This window comes from Delphinus delphis, chromosome 7 (genome assembly GCF_949987515.2).
Source record: "Delphinus delphis chromosome 7, mDelDel1.2, whole genome shotgun sequence".
Classification (NCBI taxonomy): Eukaryota; Metazoa; Chordata; class Mammalia; order Artiodactyla; family Delphinidae; genus Delphinus; species Delphinus delphis.
In genome coordinates this window covers 63,024,837-63,047,412 of record NC_082689.1, presented here as the reverse complement: position 1 = coordinate 63,047,412, position 22,576 = coordinate 63,024,837, and the positions used below count along the sequence as shown (strand labels likewise).

Below are 22,576 nucleotides of genomic sequence, written 5' to 3'. Positions count from 1 at the left end.
TTCTAGTCCCTATTCCAGCAGATGTAGAATAAAAGGAGGCTTGAGCATCGAATTTAAAGATATTTGATCTCTTATTCCCATTCTAACCTAAGGGGATTTCCTTGTCACCCATTCTTTGACATTCTGCATGGAAGAAAATAGAGGATATGATTACATCACAGAAGCCAGTAACTGTGCAAATTCCTACAGCTCTGTTCCCCCAGAGATTTAAAATAATAGCATTACACTTGAAATGACTTACACAGAAAGTTACTTGAGCCCTGAATTGCAAAGGTGAAATACCTTGAGTTGTACTCTCTGACGTGTAAACTCTAGAAATGGATAGACATTTAATAAACCACACAGAGACTTACCTTTTATTGAGCTGAAGGAGAAATAGGGCATTTGACCAATTTTAAAAGATTTCTGAATTTAGTTGACTTTACTGGGGTTTAGGGGTTTTTGGCTCTCTTGCACATACTGGGATATTAAAAATTAGGCAGGGAAGATTAAAAAACACCTGTAGGGACTATCAATTAGAAAAAGTGATATTTCATTGAGATCAAAATAATTTTCTGGGAGTCCACATGAACTCATGTGGAACACAGAGAAACATGAATTAAATCAGTATTATCGGACAGGAGAAACTGGTTTTTCTACATTCCGTACCAGGATATCAGTAGAAATCCTGGTGGTTGGGTAGGTCTCAAAAGACACGTAGCTTCATTCATTCCGGAACTGTGTTTTATAGTACCTGTGTACTATAAAACAAGTATTCACTGGATATCATTGCCTTATTCAAGTTCCAGCTTTATGAAGAACTTTTAATGCTAAGGTACTTCATTCCTTTACGTTTGTAAATCTACTGTCTGTCCATTCCGAGGGCATATGAGTTCACCCATACACTGCAGAATTTAGAAGATCAGTGGTCTTGAATAACCAGCCCCAATGGCTGCTCTGCACACACACAGAAGCACAAGCCTCCCCCACTACCCTCTTACCCCTCTATACTTACCCATCTTTCACCCGCACTACTATACACCTTGATTGTGGGTTGTCGGTCCAGCAGTTGGAAAAAGCGTGCGGCTGAGATTTTAGCTTTGGCATAACTTGGGGTATAAGAGAAGGCTCTCCCAAGAGCTGTCGCACTCAGTACAACTGAAGAGATCACCCTGTAGTTGGACAGACACCCAGGTAGAAAGGGCGCGGTGTGGTTGGTGTCACGGCCTAAGAGGCAGGAGTTTGGGGGTCTAGTCCTGGAAAGGACCGAGCAGCCTTGAGCAGGTCTCTTTAGACTTGTCTGGGAATGGGAGATTGGAGAGATTAGCCTTTTTCAAATTGTGTTCTAGAAGAAAGGGTGAGGGGAGGATTGAACAAAGGGGGCTCAGATCTCCAAACCCTGCTTCAACTACAACAGCATTTTTAAAAACATTTGTTTAAGGAAAAAAGACTTCTTAGGAAAAAAAAAAAAAAAGAGGGAGGTTGAAAGATCACTGGGTTGGGTTGCATTTTTACAATGTTAACATTCTATGAATCTATGATTAATGTGTAAAAGACAATTATTGGCGATATAAGCACCAATTCTGTACCAAGCAAGCATGTAATTCATGCTTCAGACAACATGATGCAATTGCCTGTATCCTTCTACTTGTCCCAGCCTCAATGTGTGCATAATTAACGAGCAAATAAGTGAATAAATAAATGAATGATAAACGTGATAAGAGATAGCCCTTTTGCTCTATAGACCATGCTGCGAGGGGCGCCCCCCGAAGTTGTCCACCTGCACTGCAATGCACCATGGGGCCTGCCTCAGTGTGGGTGGGGTGGTGTGGGGTGTCTCTGTGTGTTTTACTGCTCAGTTCATAAGCAGAAATTGTTTTAGGCCAGACTGGCAAAGCCAGACATCTCTAGGAGCCCAGTCCAAAACTTAAAGCTATGACAAGCACCCGGAATAAAATAGGAAATGATGGAAGGTCATCTTTCATTTTTTAAAGAGAAGCCAGAAATTGGGAGCTTTCTGCAGTGTCCCAATTTTTACACGTTGGCAAATAATTCTTCAAAAGTCTTACATAAACTAAACAAGTCAAGAGTTTGTGATTTCTGATTTGGGGTTAGTAGCTCTACATATGCAAAAATTTAGAAAGGAGACTTTCCTGGTTGAGGTGGGCATAGTGGGGCAGGAGAAAAAAATTTCTTCTATATTTCTAGAAGAAGATAGAGGGCGAGCAGACAGAACTCATGGCTGGAGAAGAGATTTCTTTCAGGGCTGATTTTCCTAATGCCCTCCAAGGCTTTCTCAGACCGTCTCCCCCGCATTTTTCAAGGTTCCCTGCCCCATCACGCCACACCCATATGCATGTGCACCCAGTCCCTTGCTACCTTGACACACTTAGGTGTCTGGAAATGTGAGAAACTGGACTCAAAGCTAAACTTATTAGAAGAGCAGACTCCAGCTATAAACAAAAGAACAAAATTCCCCTGACTAGTCTTCGCTGTCTCTACCTAGGAAGAGTCAGCTAGACATGTGCCTTCTTTACAAGAAGTAGAGCTCAAATAAGGTAGTTCTAGGAACCATCTTATTCAAGCACTTTAGATTTTCTCAGCATTAACCAGTATGGTAGATTGTGAAAATGCTTAATTTGTCCTATTACTCTGTACACACCCTTTTGCAATACGATTTTTTTATTCCTCTGCGATATTATGACTTATGATAAGAAAACTATATTGGTCTTTTGTCAGTTCCTGGCACAGACTCCTAAACCCTTGGAATTTCCCAAGTTTTGAGAGGACCGAGGTGTCTTTTGTTAATGAAGTGACTTTGGTAAAAACTCTAGATAACCTAAGGATGGGGCCTGGTTGCCTGGAGAGCCAATCATGCGATTAGAGGGGTGGAACTTCAGTCCCTTCCCCAACCTCAGGGGAGGGGAGAGGCTGGAGATTGAGTTCAATCGACAATGGTCAATGATTTAATTAGTCAGGTCTACGTGATGGAGTCTCCATAAAAACCCAAAAGACAGGGTGCAGAGAGCTTCTGGGCTGGTGAACACGTGGAGATTTGAGGAGAGTGGCATTCTTGGGGAGGGTATGAAAACTCCAAGCCCTTCCCACATACCACACTCTATGCATCTCTTCCATCTGGCTGTTCCTGAGTTGTATCCTTTTGTAATAAATTGGTAATCTAGTAAGTACATGTTCCTCTGAGTTCTGTGAGCCGCTCTAGCATATTAATCAAAGCTGAGGATGAGGTCATGGGAACCTTGGGTCTACAGCTTGTTGGTCAGAAGCACAGGTGATGACCTGGACTTGCTTTGGTGTGGAGGGTTGGGGGAGGGGCAGTCTTGTAGGACTGAGCCCTTAACCTGTGGGAGGACCCAACGCTATCTCCAGGTAAATAGTGTCAGGATAAATTGAACTGTAGGACAGCCATCAGGTGTCAGTGCCATGTGATAGCCATGTGAGAGAGTAAAGGAGAAACACTTATCGGATCCTCTCATCAAAAGATGGGGTCCATTCCTCTTTTCTCTGAATCTGGACTTGGTTGTATGACTTTCTTTGGCCAAAGAAGATATTAGAAAATGTGATGCATGCAGAGTTGGCAAGTGCTTGCATGTTGGGTCTTGCAATCTTCTGTTGCACTTGGAACTCCGAGAGCACAATGTGAAGAAAACAAGCTCAGCTGCTAAGAGGCCATGTGGAGAAAGAAGGGCACTCAGAAGCCTGACTGAGTCAGCCCAGTCCAGAAGAACCACCCTGACAGCACACAGAGTCTGTAAGAAATATTAATCTGAGCTGTTTAAGACACCATGTTTGGGATGGTTTAAGCAGCAGAAGCTAACGGATAGAACCAGACCATTCCTCCCTGGAGTGCTGATCTTTTATGACTCTGGCCAGGTAGTCCTCACCTGAACACATAGCTGAAATGGAGCCCCTCATTGGGAATTAAGTAACCTCCATATCTGTAGGAAGCAGAATTAGCAACAAACACAATGCACTGGGAAAAACCAAAGCAGAATCCGTAAACATTTGCTTTTCGGATGGCTGTCTTGTATGGCTTCTCCAGTTCAGTCTCAAACACTTCTATAAACTGCCTCTCCTTTCCAATCCCAGCCACAGTGCGAATATTACTGAGGGCTTCGTTTGTAATCTGAAGAATGAAAAAGAGTTTTAGAAATAAAAGAGCAGAGATAACTGCTTTCATGACATTTTCAACCGTTATATGGATTAGATCTGGTGCAAATGACAGAAGGCAGTATACAGCACAGATGGGGGCATCATCTGGGAACATAGAGAAGTTGCTGGAGATCAATTTGAATGGACCCTGAGACATTCTATCAGTTCAATACAAGTTCTACTTGATCCTAACATGGCTTTGTTGCCTCTACTTGTTGAGGAAGAGAGAAGAGGGGGAAAAACGGCACACAAGGCTATCTTTGTGAATTCATTTGAAATGTTCAAAATGGTATCTTTAAATGTGTCTGAGAGAAAAAGATTGTTTAATAATAGAAACCTAAAATATTAGATTCTATTTCTTAAAAAATTATGACCAAATACTATATAAGATAGATTAAAACTGAGTATGAAGTTTATCTTTTAGTCTATACTACAAATTTGTATTTGTTTCAATCCCTACTCTAAGGTAAATAACCACTGTTTCTGAATTACGGTCCTATCCTAAAAAAGGTACAAAAGTGGGCTACTTCCTATTATCGGCATATGAAATTCTTTTGGCTTCTGCCTACTTGGGCGATGTTCACATTCCCTCTTTAAAGAGAAAAAACCTAGTTTAGAGTAAATTTGTTAAAAGGTGAGGGTGTGTATATGTGTGTGTGCATGATTCTTTATCCCTGATATCTGTCCATGCCACCATATCTTCATTTACCTCTGATAACCAGATTTAATTAGAACATACTCTTAAAAGTGCATAGCTGGGCTTCCCTGGTGGCACAGTGGTTGAGAGTCTGCCTGCCGATGCAGGGGACGCGTGTTCGTGCCCCGGTCCGGGAAGATCCCACATGCTGCGGAGCGGCTGGGCCCGTGAGCCATGGCCGCTGAGCCTGCGTGTCCGGAGCCTGTGCTCCGCAACGGGAGAGGCCACAGCAGTGAGAGGCCCGCGTAGCGCAAAAAAAAAAAAAAAAAAAAAAAAAGTGCATAGCTAAAGCCTAAGTGTATTCGAGACCTAAACTGTGTATATCTCATGGTTCTCTTTGGGAAAGACATTTGCCACAAGTCAGGCAGACACTGAAGTGTGAAAGTTAAAAGCATGTGCCATTAAAAAGATAGTAACTCCTCTCTGTGTGGTTGGCATGACCTGGAGAAACCATTAAGCTGAAAAGACCAAATAAAGAGGAAAGTGAACTATCCTCCCTTGCAAAGGAGAATACTACACCTAACTGGGACGTATAAAAAATAACTGTTTGACAGGAAACTGAACATGTAACCCTCTGTGTTTTCCCCACTATTTCTCCACACCTGCTCAATCTCATATCATCAGAGGCATATATGAAAAAGGCTAATGGGAAGTTTCTAACCATGAATGTTTGTAGGCTGACAGTTTCCTTAAGTCTGTTTGCACCCCTCATTCTTAGCAGTCTGACAGCCACTCAGCCATAAGCAGTCTGAAAAGTGGGTCTGGGAGATTACCTGTCCTGCGACCTCCAGAGCCTGCTTGTCATGAGTGGCAAATCCCATCAACATTTTGGTCTGTATGGCTCCCGATAAAGCCAGGAAGGGGAAGAAGCACACTATGACCAGGCTTAGCTTCCAGCTAAAGAAGAAGGCGATGATCATGGCCACGGTGATGTTAGTGAAGGAATTGACCATCATCCCAATCTGAGAGCCGGCAGCCTGCAAACCAAACGTGATCAACCAATTTCAGACACACAGTCTCTAACTAAATCATGAAAAAGCTATTTTGTAGCAAACAGATAGGTTTTAAAAAATTATTTTGATGAAATATACATAACAATGTTTACCATTTTAGCCATTCCTAAATGTACAGGACAGTGGCATCAAATACCTTCAAAATTGGAACTATCACCACATTTATTCCCAAAACTTTTTCATCATTCCTAACAAAAACTATACCCATTCAATTTAACATCCCTTCCTCCCTCTCCCCAGCCAGCGCCTGTTAACCTCTATTCTATTTTCTATCTCTATGACTTTGCCGATTCTAGGTACCACATATAAGTGGAATCATACAATATTTATCCCTCTGTGTCTAGCTTATTTTATCAAGCATAATATTTTCAAGATCCATCCATGTTACCGCAGGTATCAGGATTTCATGTATTTTAAAGCCAAATAACATTCCATTGTGTGTATATACCATATTTTGTTTATCCATTGATCTGTTGATGAAAACTTGGGTTGTTTTCACCTTTTGGCCATAATGAATAATGGTGCTATGAATATGGGTATATAAGTATCTGTTTGGTCACTGCTTTCAACTCTTTTGGATATGTACCTAGGAGTGGAATTACTGATCATATGGTAGTTCTATGCTTTAAAAAGGGAGGGTCTTTTCATTAAAGAGCCCCCCCACAATGCACTTGAAGGCTGGATTAATAAAAGTACATCTTATTCACACCTTCTTGGGAGCTCATGTATTGACTAATCTCATTACATGGGTATCAGAGCTAGACCAGTCAGCGTGAGATTAATTCTAGTGATAATGAATAACCTATAAAAGCTCCTTGCAGATTGAAGATTACAAAAATAGAAGAGATGAGATTATGGCTTATTTATCTAATCTAAGGTCAAGAATAAGGTGAACTAGACACTAGAATACTCAAATGTTGAGAGTAAAATTAGTAAAAACTTTAAGCAGTAAGACAATGTATATTAAAACCTTTCAAAATGATTATACATTTTGATCCAGTGATTATATTTTGAGAACTAAAAAAATAATCAAGGGTATGCCACAAGCTTGATGCAAAATGATATACATTGCTTATGTGGGGAGGGAGGACCTAAACGGGGAATTCTTTAAGAAATGATGATATATTAAAATGATGAATTAAGCATTCATTAAAAATTCATTGTAGAAGGATATATAAGGACCAAAATATGCTCACATCACATTGTTTCAGGAGAAAAAAGAAAGATTACAAAATAATATGTACGGTGTGACCCAATGACTGTGGGAAACACATTTTCTATTTATACAATAGAAAAAGCGTAGAATGATCAAAATGAAAAATTTACAGGGATTTTCCTCTAAAGAGGATTCCATGTTGCTTTGAAATTCTCCATATCATGGTTCATATTGTTGGTTGAACTGGTAGAAGTCGAGATATACAGTACAGCACTACCAATCCAGTGAGTTTTTTCTTCCAAGAGCCTCACAGGCAAACCATGACTTTTCTTTTTCCTCTTTTTCTGATTTTCATGGAAAGTGAGCAGTGGTGTTGAGAGGCAAACTGAACTCTCATCCCTTTAGCCCAAATGCCTGGTTTTATGAAGGTGTTGCCTCATCTTGTACACATGTTTAAATCTCCTGAACAAGGCTACAGGTTCTGGGGTTTAGAAACCACAGCTTAGTCTCCCTGAGTCAGAAAAGACAGCCCTTGGAATGTGTCAGGATTCTAGATAGCAATCATCTCCCGTCTTTCCCTCAGGTTCCCGGCTGGGCTGCTTAGAACAGCTTCTTTTCCTAAGACTAACTTACAAGCCAGGCCCCTGTGGAAGGAGGCTTTTTTCCACACACACACCCTCTGGGGGTGCCATTAAGTCTTGTGGAATCTGAGCCTCTGGGCCTAAAAAAAAAACCGATCTGAGAAAGGAGGGAAAGTTCTTCTCAATTGCTAGACTCAGGAAATGCAAAACTCTGACAGATTTTGATTCATGCCATAACACTGATTCTGGGCATTACCTAGGAGACAGTATGCTTTAGCTGCTGTTTGTCAACTTTGGAAATGGGCAAAAGTGTAGCTCTGGGGTATCCTCCCTCGAGTTCCTGTTTTATAGGAAATATGTACGTGGTTATTGGAATTACGTGATTATTGGAATACATAAAGGAAAGAAAGTCTACTCCGGTTACTGCGTGCCTGGTTTCCACCACGGCTTACCCCTTGAACTTGAGAAGCATCTGTAGCAAGCCTTGTTGTCAGTGCTCCAGGGCTATTTCTGAGGTCATCAAACCAGCCAATGTCTTGCCCTAACATTGCTCTGAAACCCAATTTACGTAGCCTTTTTGTGAGGAGTTCCCCGGATTTAGCAAAAGCATATCCCTGAAACATAAAGGAGTCTTTAGTGATATTTTAACAGGAAAAGGGGGAAAATAACTAAATCGATTACTGAAAAATAAAATTCCTTACCTGCAGAAATTGAGTGCAAAAAGATACACAGCCTATTGCTACAAAAAACAGGCACACACCATGGATCTGTGACCTTTGTTCTTCTTTATCAGGAATTGAAAAAATCTTTGCAAGACAGTAAGCAAGGAAGTAACTTTAGTATTAACAAACAATAGCAAAAGAAATCAATTCAAATATGTTTAAGAGAAATTTCTCTTAGGCTTTGGGTTAAAAACCAGTTCACTTTAAACATACTAGTGTTAAACCAAAGTTAACTATGAACATGTGCACTTAATTCTCTGTGGGGAAGGAAGGCTGGTGAACGAAACCCAGTGGTTATGACTGACAGAATTTTTGTCTCGTTTCTTTGCCTGATGTAGGCAATTTTATTGGCTTTTCTTTGATACAGATGAAAAATATGATGAAATGCCTCAAATTCTTTACATAATAAGGCAAGGAAAAAAGAAAGGAAGGAAGAAAAGAAGAAGGAAAGGAGGAAGGAAAGAAGTGGGGGAGTTACTTGAGAATCTGAGAATATTATTCTGGGACAAAACTCAAAGTAATATGACCTATGTCTTTCCCCAATAATAAAGATGGCTTTCATACTCAGGTACCTCGCCTATTATTAGTTTTATAGATTACTTATATATATATACAAATAATAGCATCATTATAAAAGCAGCTGGCACACACACAAAAAAGCAACTAGCTATCAAGGCATTGACTGGAATTGTCTTAGGACAGAAAAGCTTCCATCCATCAGAGGCTGAAATTGTTGCTTCTAAATCACCAGAAGCTGAAAACATTCCCCTCAAAAAACTATGGAAATTATGAGTGGGGTTTTTTTTCAGTCTATAATAAGTGGTAAACTATACTCATAAGTATATTCTGAACTTACAGGCACATGCTCAAGTAACTGACTGGGACCCACGCTGTTGCAATAAGAAAATGGAAAGAATAGCTGCATATTCTAATGACATCGCCCCCTACAGTGAAATAGATTTTAGGTGCATCAAAACCCTCCTAATTCAGACTAAGTGAGGTAACTGTGAGAGTTCAGAAAAGCTATTTATTAGAGAGCTGCACAATAAATCCTTACTTATTGCTCTGCATTAATTTGAGTAACTAGAACAATGCCAGAAAGCAGCTGCTCAAAGGAAACCATTTATTCAACAAATATTTACCGAATGCCTGCTATATGCCAAATAAATCTCCTACAAACAATGCAAACTACTCCATTAACAAATCCTTTTTTGTAAAGCAGAAGTAACCCGTTGAAATGATCACAAATTCCAAAGTAGGGGGAGGGGTTCTAAGTTAATGAGATGTACTCTTTCTAGGACAGAGCTTTTGGGCCCGTTATGGTTCTTAGCAATAAAGAATACATTCATTCTTAATGAATGAAGTGGGTTCAAAAGATGCCACAGTCATTCACCCCACCATGGAATAACTCATGTAAGTTTACTTTACAGTTTACAAACACAAGGACTTAAAGATATATTTCAGTTTGGTTTTAAAAATCACTATACAAATCCCCATAAACCCCACACGGTGATGCCACAATTCTCATTCCTCTCTAAGGTCACCTATTATAATCATGGACTATCGTACTGCATGTTAGCCAGTTTAACTCTTATTTTATAGATGGGAAACTAAAGCCCACAAGATCGAGTCCTTTGTCCAAGTTCATTTAGCTGGTGGTTATTATTAGATAAGGAAATGCCTGGTTTCCAGATTCCAGTGCAGTGGTTTTCTTCTGGGCACGCTCTCTTGGCTCTTGATATTACCCGTCTTCTCAGGGTTAAAAAAGAATGTTTGGCTAATATTAAATTCAAGATTGGGCATCAGCTGTCTGTAACCTCCCCCCCCCACCCCCACCCCCACTGACAAATTCTACTGCATGAGTTCTTTGTACATTCTTACTGAAATGCAACCCAAAGGGCTGCCCATCCCCCGGTTCTTCTGTTTTTAGACTAGCTGTAGTTCAAGCACACATCTACATCATTTTGTAAAGGTAAGTTTGTTTAAGGAGAAAATGAACATTCTCTAGACTCTTGCTATTTACCAGATGCAAATGTGTTACTTAACCTACTTTAACTTAAATGAGGATTTCCTTAAATTAGGATTCTTAAAACAACCCAGTGAGGTAGATTTTCTCGCCCTATATTATAGATAAGGAAGCTAAGACTCATCAAGGGGAAATCACTTGCCCAGATGCATGCAGACAGCACAGAGCAGAGACCGGCGGCAAGCCCAGGGCTGGCTGACTCCAGCGTTCATGCTTTTCCCCAGCACGCTATGTCCAAACTGCAGTGCTTGGAACACTTGGCACCTTTTCCAAGTCAAATAAACCCAGGGAAAGTGCACCAGAGAAATTATGCTTTACGTGTACATTGAGGCTTCGCTAGATTAGCAACCAGGCCCCTAACGCCCAATCATTTGCTGGGTCCTCGTTCCAAACTGTGGTCTCAGTACCAACTGTGAATATTGTGCCCTTTAGATATGTCAGAATGAAAACAGTGCAATTAAAACCAGACTATTATCTGACTCATGATTATACCCTACGAGATGAAAGAAAGCATCATGAACCCACTGATGAATATGTGATAATTATGCTAAGAGGCACACAAAAACAACCTTCTTTATCAAAGAAGAAAAATAGTAAAGCTTTATCCTCTTAGCAAATATAACCCTGTGAGAGCCTTAACGATGAGCAGATTTTGGATTTCACCAACTAGATCCTGCTACTCTGATCCTTCGGTCCTTAAGTGAAAAGCTGAATTGCTCAGGCTAGGATTTCCTGGTTGTGACCAGAAGAATCACAGAGAATATTCTCACCACCAATAACCAAGGGCAGGGGTTATAACTGGATCATCAAATTTTTTTTGATTTGGCCATTTCATAGACCACTAGAGCTGGAAGTTATCTTACAGATCATCTTTGCCAATCCTTCCTTGTATAGTTAAGGAAACTGAGACCCAGAGAAGTGGCATGATGTGACCCCAGGGCAGAAAAAGAGTCTCCTGGCAGGGAACCCAGGACTCTTCCCAAAGCAGTTCATACACAGGGTTTGGGTGAAGTTGAGTGAATGCATTCCATACTCTGCATTTATAAGAGAGAAAGAGATGATCAGCAAAGAAGTTGGCATCCTGGAATTATTTTAAAAGTGAACATCTAGGGCATAGTCTTGGGTCTTAACAGATTCAGTGCCACCCCCTACACGCTCTACATCTGCATCACTGCTCAGTGGAATGCATTTCCAGAGCCTGTCCCTGGTAGAATGTCAGCTTTATGAGAGCAGGAGGGCTCTGGTTTTCTTGCTCCTCCTAATACCAGCAACAGTGTCTGGAAAACAGTAAGTGATGCGTAAATATTTGATGAATGATGAGTGGATTTTTTTTTTTTTTTTTTTTTTTTTTTTTGCGGTATGCGGGCCTCTCACTGTTGTGGCCTCGCCCGTTGCAGAGCACAGGCTCCGGACATGCAGGCTCAGCGGCCACGGCTTACGGGCCCAGCCGCTCCACGACATGTGGGATCTTCTCGGACCGGGGCACGAACCCGTATCCCCGCATTGGCAGGCAGACTCTCAACCACTGTGCCACCAGGGAAGCCCTGATGAGTGGATTTTTTGGTTTAATGTCTGTCTTCCTCATAGACTGGAAACTGCATTAGGGAAGGCACCCTGACTGACACTGTGTTCCCAAGTCCCTAATCTAGGGGAGATAACCAACAAATACCTATTGAGTGAATAAAAGAACATTTCTATTATGTTTAGGGTATGGCATTTACTAGATATTAATGAATATAAATTAATTATTAAAATATTTTCAGCATAACCAGAAATTCAGTTCACCAGAGTTGGCCCCTGTGTTTCCAATTTCCTACCTTTCTGATGATTTCCTCACTTAACACAAGGGGGCAGTGTGAACATTGAAGCGGTGGCTGAGGCCATCCCTATAGGATTGATTTTTTTTTTTTTGCGGTATGCGGGCCTCTCACTGTTGTGGCCTCTCCCGTTACAGAGCACGGGCTCTGGACGTGCAGGCTCAGAGGCCATGGCTCACGGGCCCAGCCACTCCGCGGCATGTGGGATCTTCCCGGACTGGGGCACGAACCCACGTCCCCCGCATCGGCAGGCGGACTCTCAACCACTGTGCCACCAGGGAATCCCTATAGGATTGATTTGATCTTGCTTGTGGACTATACAAGTCTTTCTATACACCTCATGCCTGAGGGGACTTAACTTCTGGTCAGGAACTCTGCCAGAGAGACCGCAAGAGAGAAAGAACAGCAGAGGAGGAAACTAAAACTTAGGACTCTCACAAATCCTTCAAAAAAGCTGGTGCTAGTCCTGGTCCCATCGCCCAATGTGACCCTGTGTCACCTTGAACAAGTTGTTACAGTTGTCTAGATTCTAGGTTTGCCGCCTTGTTGATCTCACAGGATTTGTGTGTGTGTAAATTTCAACTAAGAAGATGTGATAGCATTATTGAGAACTAATTTTGCAATGATAAGGTTTTATTGGAACTTGGCTCTGCAGTCACACTGCCTGGATTTAAATCCCAGATCCACCACTCACTCCCCTAAGTTCTTTACGCCTTGGTTTGCTCCTTTGTCAAATGGGAACAATAAGGATACCTACCACAGGTGGTTATTAGAAAAGTTTAGTGAGCTATCGTATACCAAGTTCTTAGATAGCGCCTAATTATTGTTTGTAGTCATTATTATTATTGTATTATAACAATGAAGTCAGATGGAGAATATCAAAACTCCTAGGAGGTGAGAAACTGAAATAAGCTTATCCTTTATCCATGCCTTATTTTACTTCTCTCTTCCTTTTCCTGTTTTCTCCCCACCTCCCCATTTCAATGGTGCAACCAGCGGAAGAGAAGAGCATAATACAACATGCATGAACACCTGCCATTACAAGTCAAACTTTGTACCTCAGCTGTTCAGCAAGATCAAAATGGCCCCCCAATCTTTTTGTATTATTCAACCAACCTGCTTTGCATTCTGATTTGGTTTGCATATAGGTAAACTGCCCTCTTTTGACACTAAATTTGCAGCCATAGTGCTGTTGTTTTTACAGACACGATGCCTGTTGGAGGGTGCTGCCAGCCCAAATGAAATGCCGCTTCACCTTCTTGCCTCCTGTGTGATGGAGACTCGAGACATTTTTAATCCTTTAGAGATGAGAAAAAAGAGCTAAAAAAAAAGCTTAAAAATAAAAAAGAGCTAAGTCCATTACAACAAAGAGCCAACCTATCAAAAACGACAATATCCACTGATAGACAAACCAAAGGCAGGAGGAGAATAAAGCTGGTCCAGCTGTTTGCTTACCCCAAGAATCTGGCTGAAGAAGAAGGCATAGAAGGGTGTGACTGTCCCATTGACAGCTGCGCCCACAGCCCCTACCAGCATGTAGGGCCATTCTGGAGCATTAACTTTCAGAATCCTCCTAACTGGGGCAGGTTCAATTTCTTCTTCCACAGGAATGTTCTTGTCCTTGAGGGAAGAGGGAGTTACATTAATCATCTAAATTTCTGCATATCCTCTTTTGTTATACAGCAGACCCTTTGGCATTCACAGATTTGAGTCATGGTTTGATTGGTTATGAGTGGTGTTAAAGATCTATGAGACGAAGTGATTCGTTATTTTGTGAAAAATCTTTCTGAATTGCTTGCCACCATGCTGTGACTTGGATAGGATAGATCTTAGAGTGTCTGCTCATCTGAAGGTGAGCTCGTAGTTCTCATTTCACAATTGCATAGGTATTAACTCTTGGGGAGTAATAAATATGTTGGATCTGTAAGAAAAATAACCCCCCAATTTTAAAAAGTTTTTGTGCTATAGTGGTATTTACATATTTGAGGACTTGTGAAATTTTCAAGATATGTCCTTCATAAATGTCAAAGCTCTAAAATCTTGTAACTGGCTAAAGCTCTAAGGCAGGCCAGTGTATCTAAACAAGGCAAAATAATTTAAAAAATGTATTAAGTGGTGTCGACGGTTATCAATTGCATGTTTTCTCTAAGGTTTTCCTTAATTAATGCCCAGAAGTAAATGGTAATCAATTTGGATTTCTAAATTCTGCGTTTTCTTCACAAGGAGTAAAAACTATTTCAAAATTTCCCTATTCCAATTTCTTTTTTTTTTTTTTTTTCGGTACGCGGGCCTCTCACTGTTGTGGCCTCTCCCGTTGTGGAGCACAGGCTCCGGACGCGCAGGCTCAGCGGCCATGGCTCATGGGCCCAGCCGCTCCGCGGCATGTGGGATCTTCCTGGACCAGGACACGAACCTGTGTCTCCTGCATCGGCAGGCGGACTCTCAACCACTGCGCCACCAGGGAAGCCCCTCCAATTTCTTTAGTTGCCATTAAAGTGTCAGAGCTAGCAAATTTTTATCCTCTTAAAGGCAAATATATTCAGAACATCATCGTTTTTACCATCATTTTTCCTTGTTATAGATATTGTTCAGTGCTTGGTCTTTAGACCCATTATTCAATAATCTGTTAAATTTATTGCCCACTTTGTTTGAGAAAGGCTTTTAGGTGACGTATATAGATCTGTATTGGTTTATTTTTTACTTTTTCTATTAAAATATACTAAAAACGTCTACAGCAAATTGACTACAAAACTATTAGTGCTCTCTTTCATTAATACGCATTTACCCCTTAGGGAGCTGAATGCCAGGAACAGAAGACAGCAAGGAACTTCAAATACTATACTTTTGCTTCCAAAGTCAAAGTCTACATTACCAAGTCAATTGAAATAAAAGGCTGGTGTCCCTCTCATTCTAGTTGCAAGCCAAATAGGATGGACGAAGGCAGCTCAGCTGGTGATAGATTTGTCAATGCCTCCGTCTCAAGTTCTCTCTTGGCCTGCCCTCAACAGTTGCACTTGTCATTACTACTCACTCATGCAGCAAATCCTTCAATGATTTCATCTCTGACGTCTTACTAAACTCTAGGAAATCAATGCAGAGAGGAAGACAGGTGGCTGGGAAAGCATGAGGGAAACAGGTGTAGAAAGAATGGGGTTCTTGGATGAGCCTCATATGGCCACTCATGGAATATATCACTGAGTTCTTTAACTCTCTGAGGCTCAGTTACCTCCTCCTCGAAAGGAAAGTTGCATGGGGAAGACAATTCTCTATGGGTCTCTCATGATTCTGCACATCTTGTGAAAAGAGGCATTGACTTCCTTTGTTCAGGCTATCTCTTCAAGGAAATTTGTACAGCAAATAGCCTTGGAGGACAGAGGTAGTGTCTCCATCCCAAGAAAAGGACAGATGTGCTTACTGCCCATTATAAAAACATCAGGTTCCTCAAGCCCAGGATTCCTCTCCCCGTTCATTTGCTGGTATCATCTGGCTCTCTTTGCATCAACTTAACGGGAAGTGGGGTTGGGCTGGGGAACTAGTGCAAATGCTCTACTCTGGCTCCTGCTTGTGCTCTGAGTAAAAGGTCGTTTGTCTCCGACGCAGAGCTCTTGTGTATTCTGCCAGCATCCATGAAATTGGGTCAGGCTATAGCTTGCAATAGAGCAAAATATCAGACCCTTTACAGTTCTAAACAGTGGTTGGTGTCCAGTTCTGGATGCTTACCAGACTCATGTGGGTCGAAGATTAAAATTACAGACACCTGGGTCCCATCAACAGAAATTCTATTTTAGGAAGCCTAAGTGTGAATTTGTGTTTTAAAAAATACTCCTCAGGTAATTCTGATGACAAAGCCCATTTTTTGAGGTCCTCAGCAGTACACAATCTCCAAAACTCCTTCCAGAACTAAATGTTTGGGGTGCCATGTTTGAACATTTTGAAAGTGTCAGCTGTGCTATACCATCTAGGGGCATTAAACTCCAATATTTCCTGGAACCACTGTCCCACAGGGTGGTCCACCCACAGTCTGACATGATACAAATCTCCCTGTTCTTCTGATATCTGAAGGTATCCCTAAACCTTAACAACAAAACCAAAGACATCTAAAAGCAGTATGAAGTACCTTTTGTCCAGTAGTTAACATTCCAAGATAGGCTAACAGGAAGCAAAATTTAATTAATTTGAGTAATTTTCTTTTTTCCCCTTTCATTAAAAATTTGACTTTAAAGGAAACTATGCCCCAACTCCCAAAAAGATGAGGCTATTAAGACTGAATGATGCAAAAATAGGAAATCTGTCCCTGAGTAATTGACTTTTGATTGACTTTTATTTAATATTGCTAAAAGACAGTAGAAGAATAAAAGAAAATTAAAGTCACTATGTACAGAAGGGTTTTTACCTCTGGGATTTTGCAAAGCTAAAAATGAATTTACTCATCTAAAAAAAGCTAAAAAGCTAAAGATTTTATATATATATATATATATATATATATATATATATATATGTAGAGCAAACCAGTAACTCACAGAGAGATACAATTATAAAAGTTTATATATGCCTCCTCACTGCAGGGTTCCTGCCTCTATTGTGTCAATGTCAAGTTGCACAGTGCTCATTTATTTATCATATGTCATGAAGGATCCTGCTAGCAGCTCCAGTGCAGGGAGAAGGACAGTGGCTCTTGTTCATCTTTGCATCCCTAACACAATACCTGGCACGTGATAGGTGTGCAATCAGTGTTTATTGGATGAAAGAATGAATGAAGCTTTTATGCTCGTGGCGCATACATGCAACAAAACATTTATTTAAAAAACAGTGATCACTCACTTACAATGTGGATGGTACAATGCTAGACAATGAGCTTTTTCCAGCTTCCTTCCTTCCATCTCCTTGTGTAGGTCAGGTGAAAATATAACTTCCTACTTAAATCTTATGTCCCGATTTCTATACTTTGTTACATTGACTTTGTCATGCCAATCCATAGGGGTCTCCTGCCTCGATAACGACTTTAAGATATGATGATAGTAAATGGTAACTATGACCAAGAAGCAAGGACTCTCCAAATAACCAAAAACTGATAGTCATTTTTATAGATCCTCTGCCCTATCTCTCAACCATTGCCTAAACCCTGTCTCCAAATTAGCTGTGATGAAGCTATGGATTTCTAATACTTGACCTTGACTCAATCTCCTATATATTCTACCTTTTTAGTTTCCCTAAAAGAGATGCCTAGATATCAGAGACTGGAACCTCTAGCCTGCAGGTTTCCCCTAATCCTACTCTTAATGTTGTCAGCATTGTAACTAAGATCTGACTCCATTTATGAGAGCCAAGAGTATAGCTTGGAGAAGAAGAGAAAACAGGCTGTAGTCATGGCTCTGTCACCAGCTAACTATGAGATGTTGGGTCAGACGCCCCACTTAGAGTTTGGAACACAGACGTTTAAAACCATTTCCTGAAGTTTTTGGAGTCAAAACTCTAAGAGACCACAAGGTGGAGATAACTCCTTTATATAAGTAAAACTTTTGCACTGCCACAGAAGGTAGAACATCTCCCAATTAACAGAAGGTCAGTTTAGAGCTTCTTCATCAAAATAAGAAAAAAAAAAAAATTTTGCCAGTGCTTAATCTTACAGAATTTAGTTAACTATTAAAAAACTTTAAAATGTACTTGGATGAGAAAGTCCATACTTTAACCAAACAGGATTAAATTTTATTAACCCTGATTCTGTTGTTTACTTTTAAAAGATACTTAATTTTTAAATCAAAAAGATTCTAATATAATTATCCTACAAATGAGAAGTATTAATATAAGCATAAGACCTCTATTCGCTTCAAGCTTTAGCAAAATCGTATTGGTGTCCCTGTCACTTTCTTCCTTTCTTCCTTTTCCTTCCTTAACTAGAGAGAGAAATCAGAGTGTCAACTTAATAAAATTACACTGGGTTATGGAACATTTTTGTTTCTCTAAAACTAATCTCTATATTTGATTTAGGTTTCCATTTATTTAAATATCTCCCTTCGGAGTTTTCCCTGCCTCATGAGAACTCTGGGAACATGATCTTCAGACCTCCAGGAAATCTGATTGTTCTCTGTAACAATGCTGAGCCATCTACCAGCTTCAAAAAAACAACAAAATTGAATTTTCTTTTACTTCCTTCCTAACGCTCTTGCTTTTATTGTCGAATATTTACCCAGAAACTAGGGGGAAAAAATTAAAATGCAAAAATTGAATATGATTGGGATTTCCCTGGTGGCACAGTGGTTAAGAATCTGCCTGCTAATGCAGGGGACACGGGTTCGAGCTCTGGTCCGGGAAGATCCCACATGCTGCGGAGCAACTAAGCCTGTGTGCCACAACTAGTGAGCCTGCGCTCTATAGGCCACGTGCCACAACTACTGAGCCCATGTGCCACAACTACTGAAGCCCGCGTGCCTAGAGCCCGTGCTCCGCAACAAGAGAAGCCACTGCAATGAGAAGCCCGAGCACCACAACGAAGAGTAGCCCCTGCTTCCCGCAGCTAGAGAAAGCCCGTGCACAGCAACGAAGACCAAATGAAGAAGCTTCAAGATGGCAGAAGAGTAAGACGCAGAAATCACCATCCTCCCCACAAATACATCAGAAATACATCTACATGTGGAACAACTCCTACAGAACACCTACTGAACGCTGGTAGAAGACCTCAGACCTACCAAAAGGCAAGAAACTCCCCAGGTACCTGGGTAGGGCAAAAGAATAGGGGCGGGGTCTGCACCAGTGGGAGGGAGCTGTGAAGGAGGAAAGGTTTCCACACACTAGGAAGCCCCTTTGCGGGCAGAGACTGCGGGTGGCGGAGCAGGGAAGAAGCTTCGGAGCCGCGGAGGAAAGCACAGCAACAGGGGTGTGGAGGGCAAAGCGGTAAGATTCCTGCACAGAGGATCGGTGCCGACTGGCACTCACCAGCCAGAGAGGCTTGTCTGCTCACCTGCCAGGGCGGGCGGGGCTGGGAGCTGAGGCTCGGGCTTCGGTCGCAGCTCCGGGAGAGGACTGGGGTTGGCTGCGTAAACACAGCCTGAAGGGGCTAGTGCGCCACTGCTAGCCGGGAGGGAGTCCGGGGAAAAGTCTGGACCTGCCTAAGAGGCAAGAGACTTTTTCTTGCCTCTTTGTTTCCTGGTGCGCAAGGAGAGGGGATTAAGAGTGCTGCTTAAAGGAGTTCCAGAGACTGGCGCGAGCCACAGCTATCAGCGTGGACCCCAGAGACGGGCATGAGATGCTAAGGCTGCTGCTGCCGCCACCAAGAAGCCTGTGTGCGAGCACAGCTCACTCTCCACACCTCCCCTTCCGGGGAGCCAGTGCAGCCCGCCACTGCCAGGGTCCCATGATCCAGGGACAACTTCCCCGGGAGAACGCACAGCGCACCTCAGGCTGGTGCAACGTCATGCCGGCCTCTGCTGCTGCAGGCTCGCCCCGCATCCGTGCCCCTCCCTTCCCCCGGCCTGAGTGACCTAGAGCCCCCAAATCAGCTGCTCCTTTAACCTCATCCTGTCTGAGCGAAGAACAGACGCCCTCTGGCGACCTACACACAGAGGCGGGGCCAAATCCAAAGCTGAGCCCCTGGGAGCTGTGCGAACAAAGAAGAGAAAGGGAAATTGCTCCCAGCAGCCTCAGGGGCAGCAGATTAAATCTCCACAATCAACTTGATGGACCCTCCATCTGTGGAGTACATGAATAGACAACGAATCATCCCATATTGAGGAGGTGGACTTTGGGAGCAACTATATATATATATTTTTTACCTTTTTCTCTTTTTGTGAGTGTGTATGTGTATGCTTCTGTGTGTGATTTTGTCTTTATAGCTTTGCTTTTACCATTTGTCCTAGGGTTCTGTCTGTCCGATTTTTTTTTTAATCACTTAAAAAATTTTTTTCTTAATAATTATTTTTTAGTTTAATAACTTTATCTTATTTTATTTTATTTTATCTTCTTCATTCTTTCTTTCTTTCTTTTTCTTCTCCCTTTATTCTGAGCCATGTGGAGGAAAGGGTCTTGGTGCTCCAGCCAGGCGTCAGGCCTGTGCCTCTGAGGTGGGAGAGCCAAGTTCAGGACACTGGTCCACAAGAGACCTCCCAGTTCCACGTAATATCAAATGGCAAAAATCTCCCAGAGATCTCCATCTCAATGCCAAGACCCAGCTCCACTCAATGACCAGCAAGCTACAGTGCTGGACACCCTATGCCAAACAACTAGCAAGACAGGAACACAACCCCACCCATTAGCACAGAGGCTGCCTAAAACCATAATAAGGCCACAGACACCCCAAAACACACCACCAGATGTGGACCTGCCCACCAGAAAGACAAGATCCAGCCTCATCCACCAGAACATATGCACTAGTCCGCTCCACCAAGAAGCCTACACAACCCACTGAACCAACCTTAGCCACTGGGGACAGACACCAAAAACAACGGGAACTACAAACATGCAGCCTGCAAAAAGGAGACCCCAAACACAGTAAGTTAAGCAAAATGAGAAGACAGAGAAACACACAGCAGATGAAGCAGCAAGGCAAAACGCCACCAGACCTAAGAAATGAAGCGGAAATAGGCAGTCTACCTGAAAAAGAATTCAGAATAATGATAGCAAAGATGATCCAAAATCTTGGAAATAGAATGGACAAAATGCAAGAAACATTTAACAAGGACCTAGAAGAACTAAAGATGAAACAAACAACAATGAACAACACAATAAATGAAATTAAAAATACTCTAGATGGGATCAATAGCAGAATAACTGAGGTAGAAGAATGGATAAGTGACCTGGAAGATAAAATAGTGGAAATAACTACTGCAGAGCAGAATAAAGAGAAAAGAATGAAAAGAACTGAGGACAGTCTCAGAGACCTCTGGGACAACATTAAACACACCAACATTCGAATTATAGGGGTCCCAGAAGAAGAAGAGAAAAAGAAAGGGGCTGAGAAAATATTTAAAGAGATTAGAGTTGAAAACTTCCCTAATATGGGAAAGGAAATAGTTAATCAAGTCCAGGAAGCACAGAGAGTCCCATACAGGATAAATGCAAGGAGAAACATGCAAAGACGTATATTAATCAAACTATCAAAAATTAAATACGAGTAACAAATATTAAAAGCAACAAGGGAAAAACAACAAATAACACACAAGGGAATCCCCATAAGGTGAACAGCTGATCTTTCAGCAGAAACCCTGCAAACCAGAAGGGAGTGGCAGGACATATTTAAAGTGATGAAGGAGAAAAACCTAAACCAAGATTACTCTACCCAGCAAGGATTTCATTCAGATTCGACGGAGAAATTAAAACCTTTACAGACAAGCAAAAGCTAAGAGAACTCAGCACCACCAAACCAGCTTTACAATAAATGCTAAAGGAACTCCTCTAGGCAGGAAACACAAGACAAGGAAAAGACCTACAATAACAAACCCAAAACAATTAAGAAAATGGGAATAGGAACATACATATCGATATTACCTTAATTGTAAATGGATTAAATGCTCCAATGAAAAGACATAGATTGGCTGAATGGATACAAAAACAAGACCTGTATATATGCTGTCTGCAAGTGACCCACTTCAGACCTAGGCACACATACAGACTGAAAGTGAGGGGATGGAGAAAGATATTCCATGCAAATGGAAATCAAAAGAAAGCTAGAGTAGCAATTCTCACAGCAGAAAAAATAGACTTTAAAATAAAGACTATTACAAGAGACAAAGAAGGACACTACATAATCATCAAGGGATCAATCCAAGAAGAAGTTATAACAATTGTAAATATTTATGCACCCAACATAGGAGCACTTCAATATATAAGACAAATACTAACAGCCATAAAAGGGGAAATCAACAGTAACACAATCATAGTAGGGGACTTTAACACCCCACTTTCACCAATGGACAGATCATCCAAAATGAAAATAAATAAGAAAACACAAGCTTTAAATGATATTTTAAAAATGATGAACTTAATTGATATATATAGGACATTCCATCCAAAAACAACAGAATACACATTCTTCTCAAGTGCTCATGGAACATTCTCCAAGACAGATTGTATCTTGAGGCACAAGTCAAGCCTTGGTAAATTTAAGAAAATTGAAATCGTATAAAGTATCTTTTCCGACCACAACGTTATGAGGCTAGATATCAATTACAAGAAAAAATCTGTAAGAAATACAAACACATAGAGGCTAAATAACACACACCTTAATAACCAAGATATCACTGAAGAAATCAAAGAAGAAATCAAAAAATACCTAGAAACAAATGATAATGAAAACACGATGACCCAAAACCTGTGGGATGCAGCAAAAGCAGTTCTAAGAGGGAAGTTTATAGCAATACAATCCTACCTTAAGAAAAAAGAAACATCTCAAATAAACAACCTAACCGTACACCTAAAGCAAT

At 41.3% G+C, this 22,576-nt stretch overlaps 1 protein-coding gene across 7 annotated transcripts in view; it reads right to left on the bottom strand.

Annotated features, from left to right (window-relative positions):
* Positions 1-22,576, bottom strand: part of ABCB11 (ATP binding cassette subfamily B member 11) — a 103,441-nt gene that overhangs the window by 17,861 nt on the left and 63,004 nt on the right. For all 7 annotated transcript variants that reach the window (XR_011246543.1, XR_011246544.1, XM_060016630.1 and 4 more), the window contains 6 exons: positions 13,617-13,781; positions 8,298-8,402; positions 8,049-8,210; positions 5,620-5,823; positions 3,882-4,123; positions 995-1,151 (listed from right to left, as the gene is read on the bottom strand). Coding sequence is in view for 5 of the 7 variants with exons in the window: in XM_060016630.1 (XP_059872613.1) it covers positions 995-1,151; positions 3,882-4,123; positions 5,620-5,823; positions 8,049-8,210; positions 8,298-8,402; positions 13,617-13,781 (1,035 nt within the window). In the remaining 2 variants the exon portion in view is untranslated. The remainder of the gene's footprint in view (positions 1-994; positions 1,152-3,881; positions 4,124-5,619; positions 5,824-8,048; positions 8,211-8,297; positions 8,403-13,616; positions 13,782-22,576) is intronic.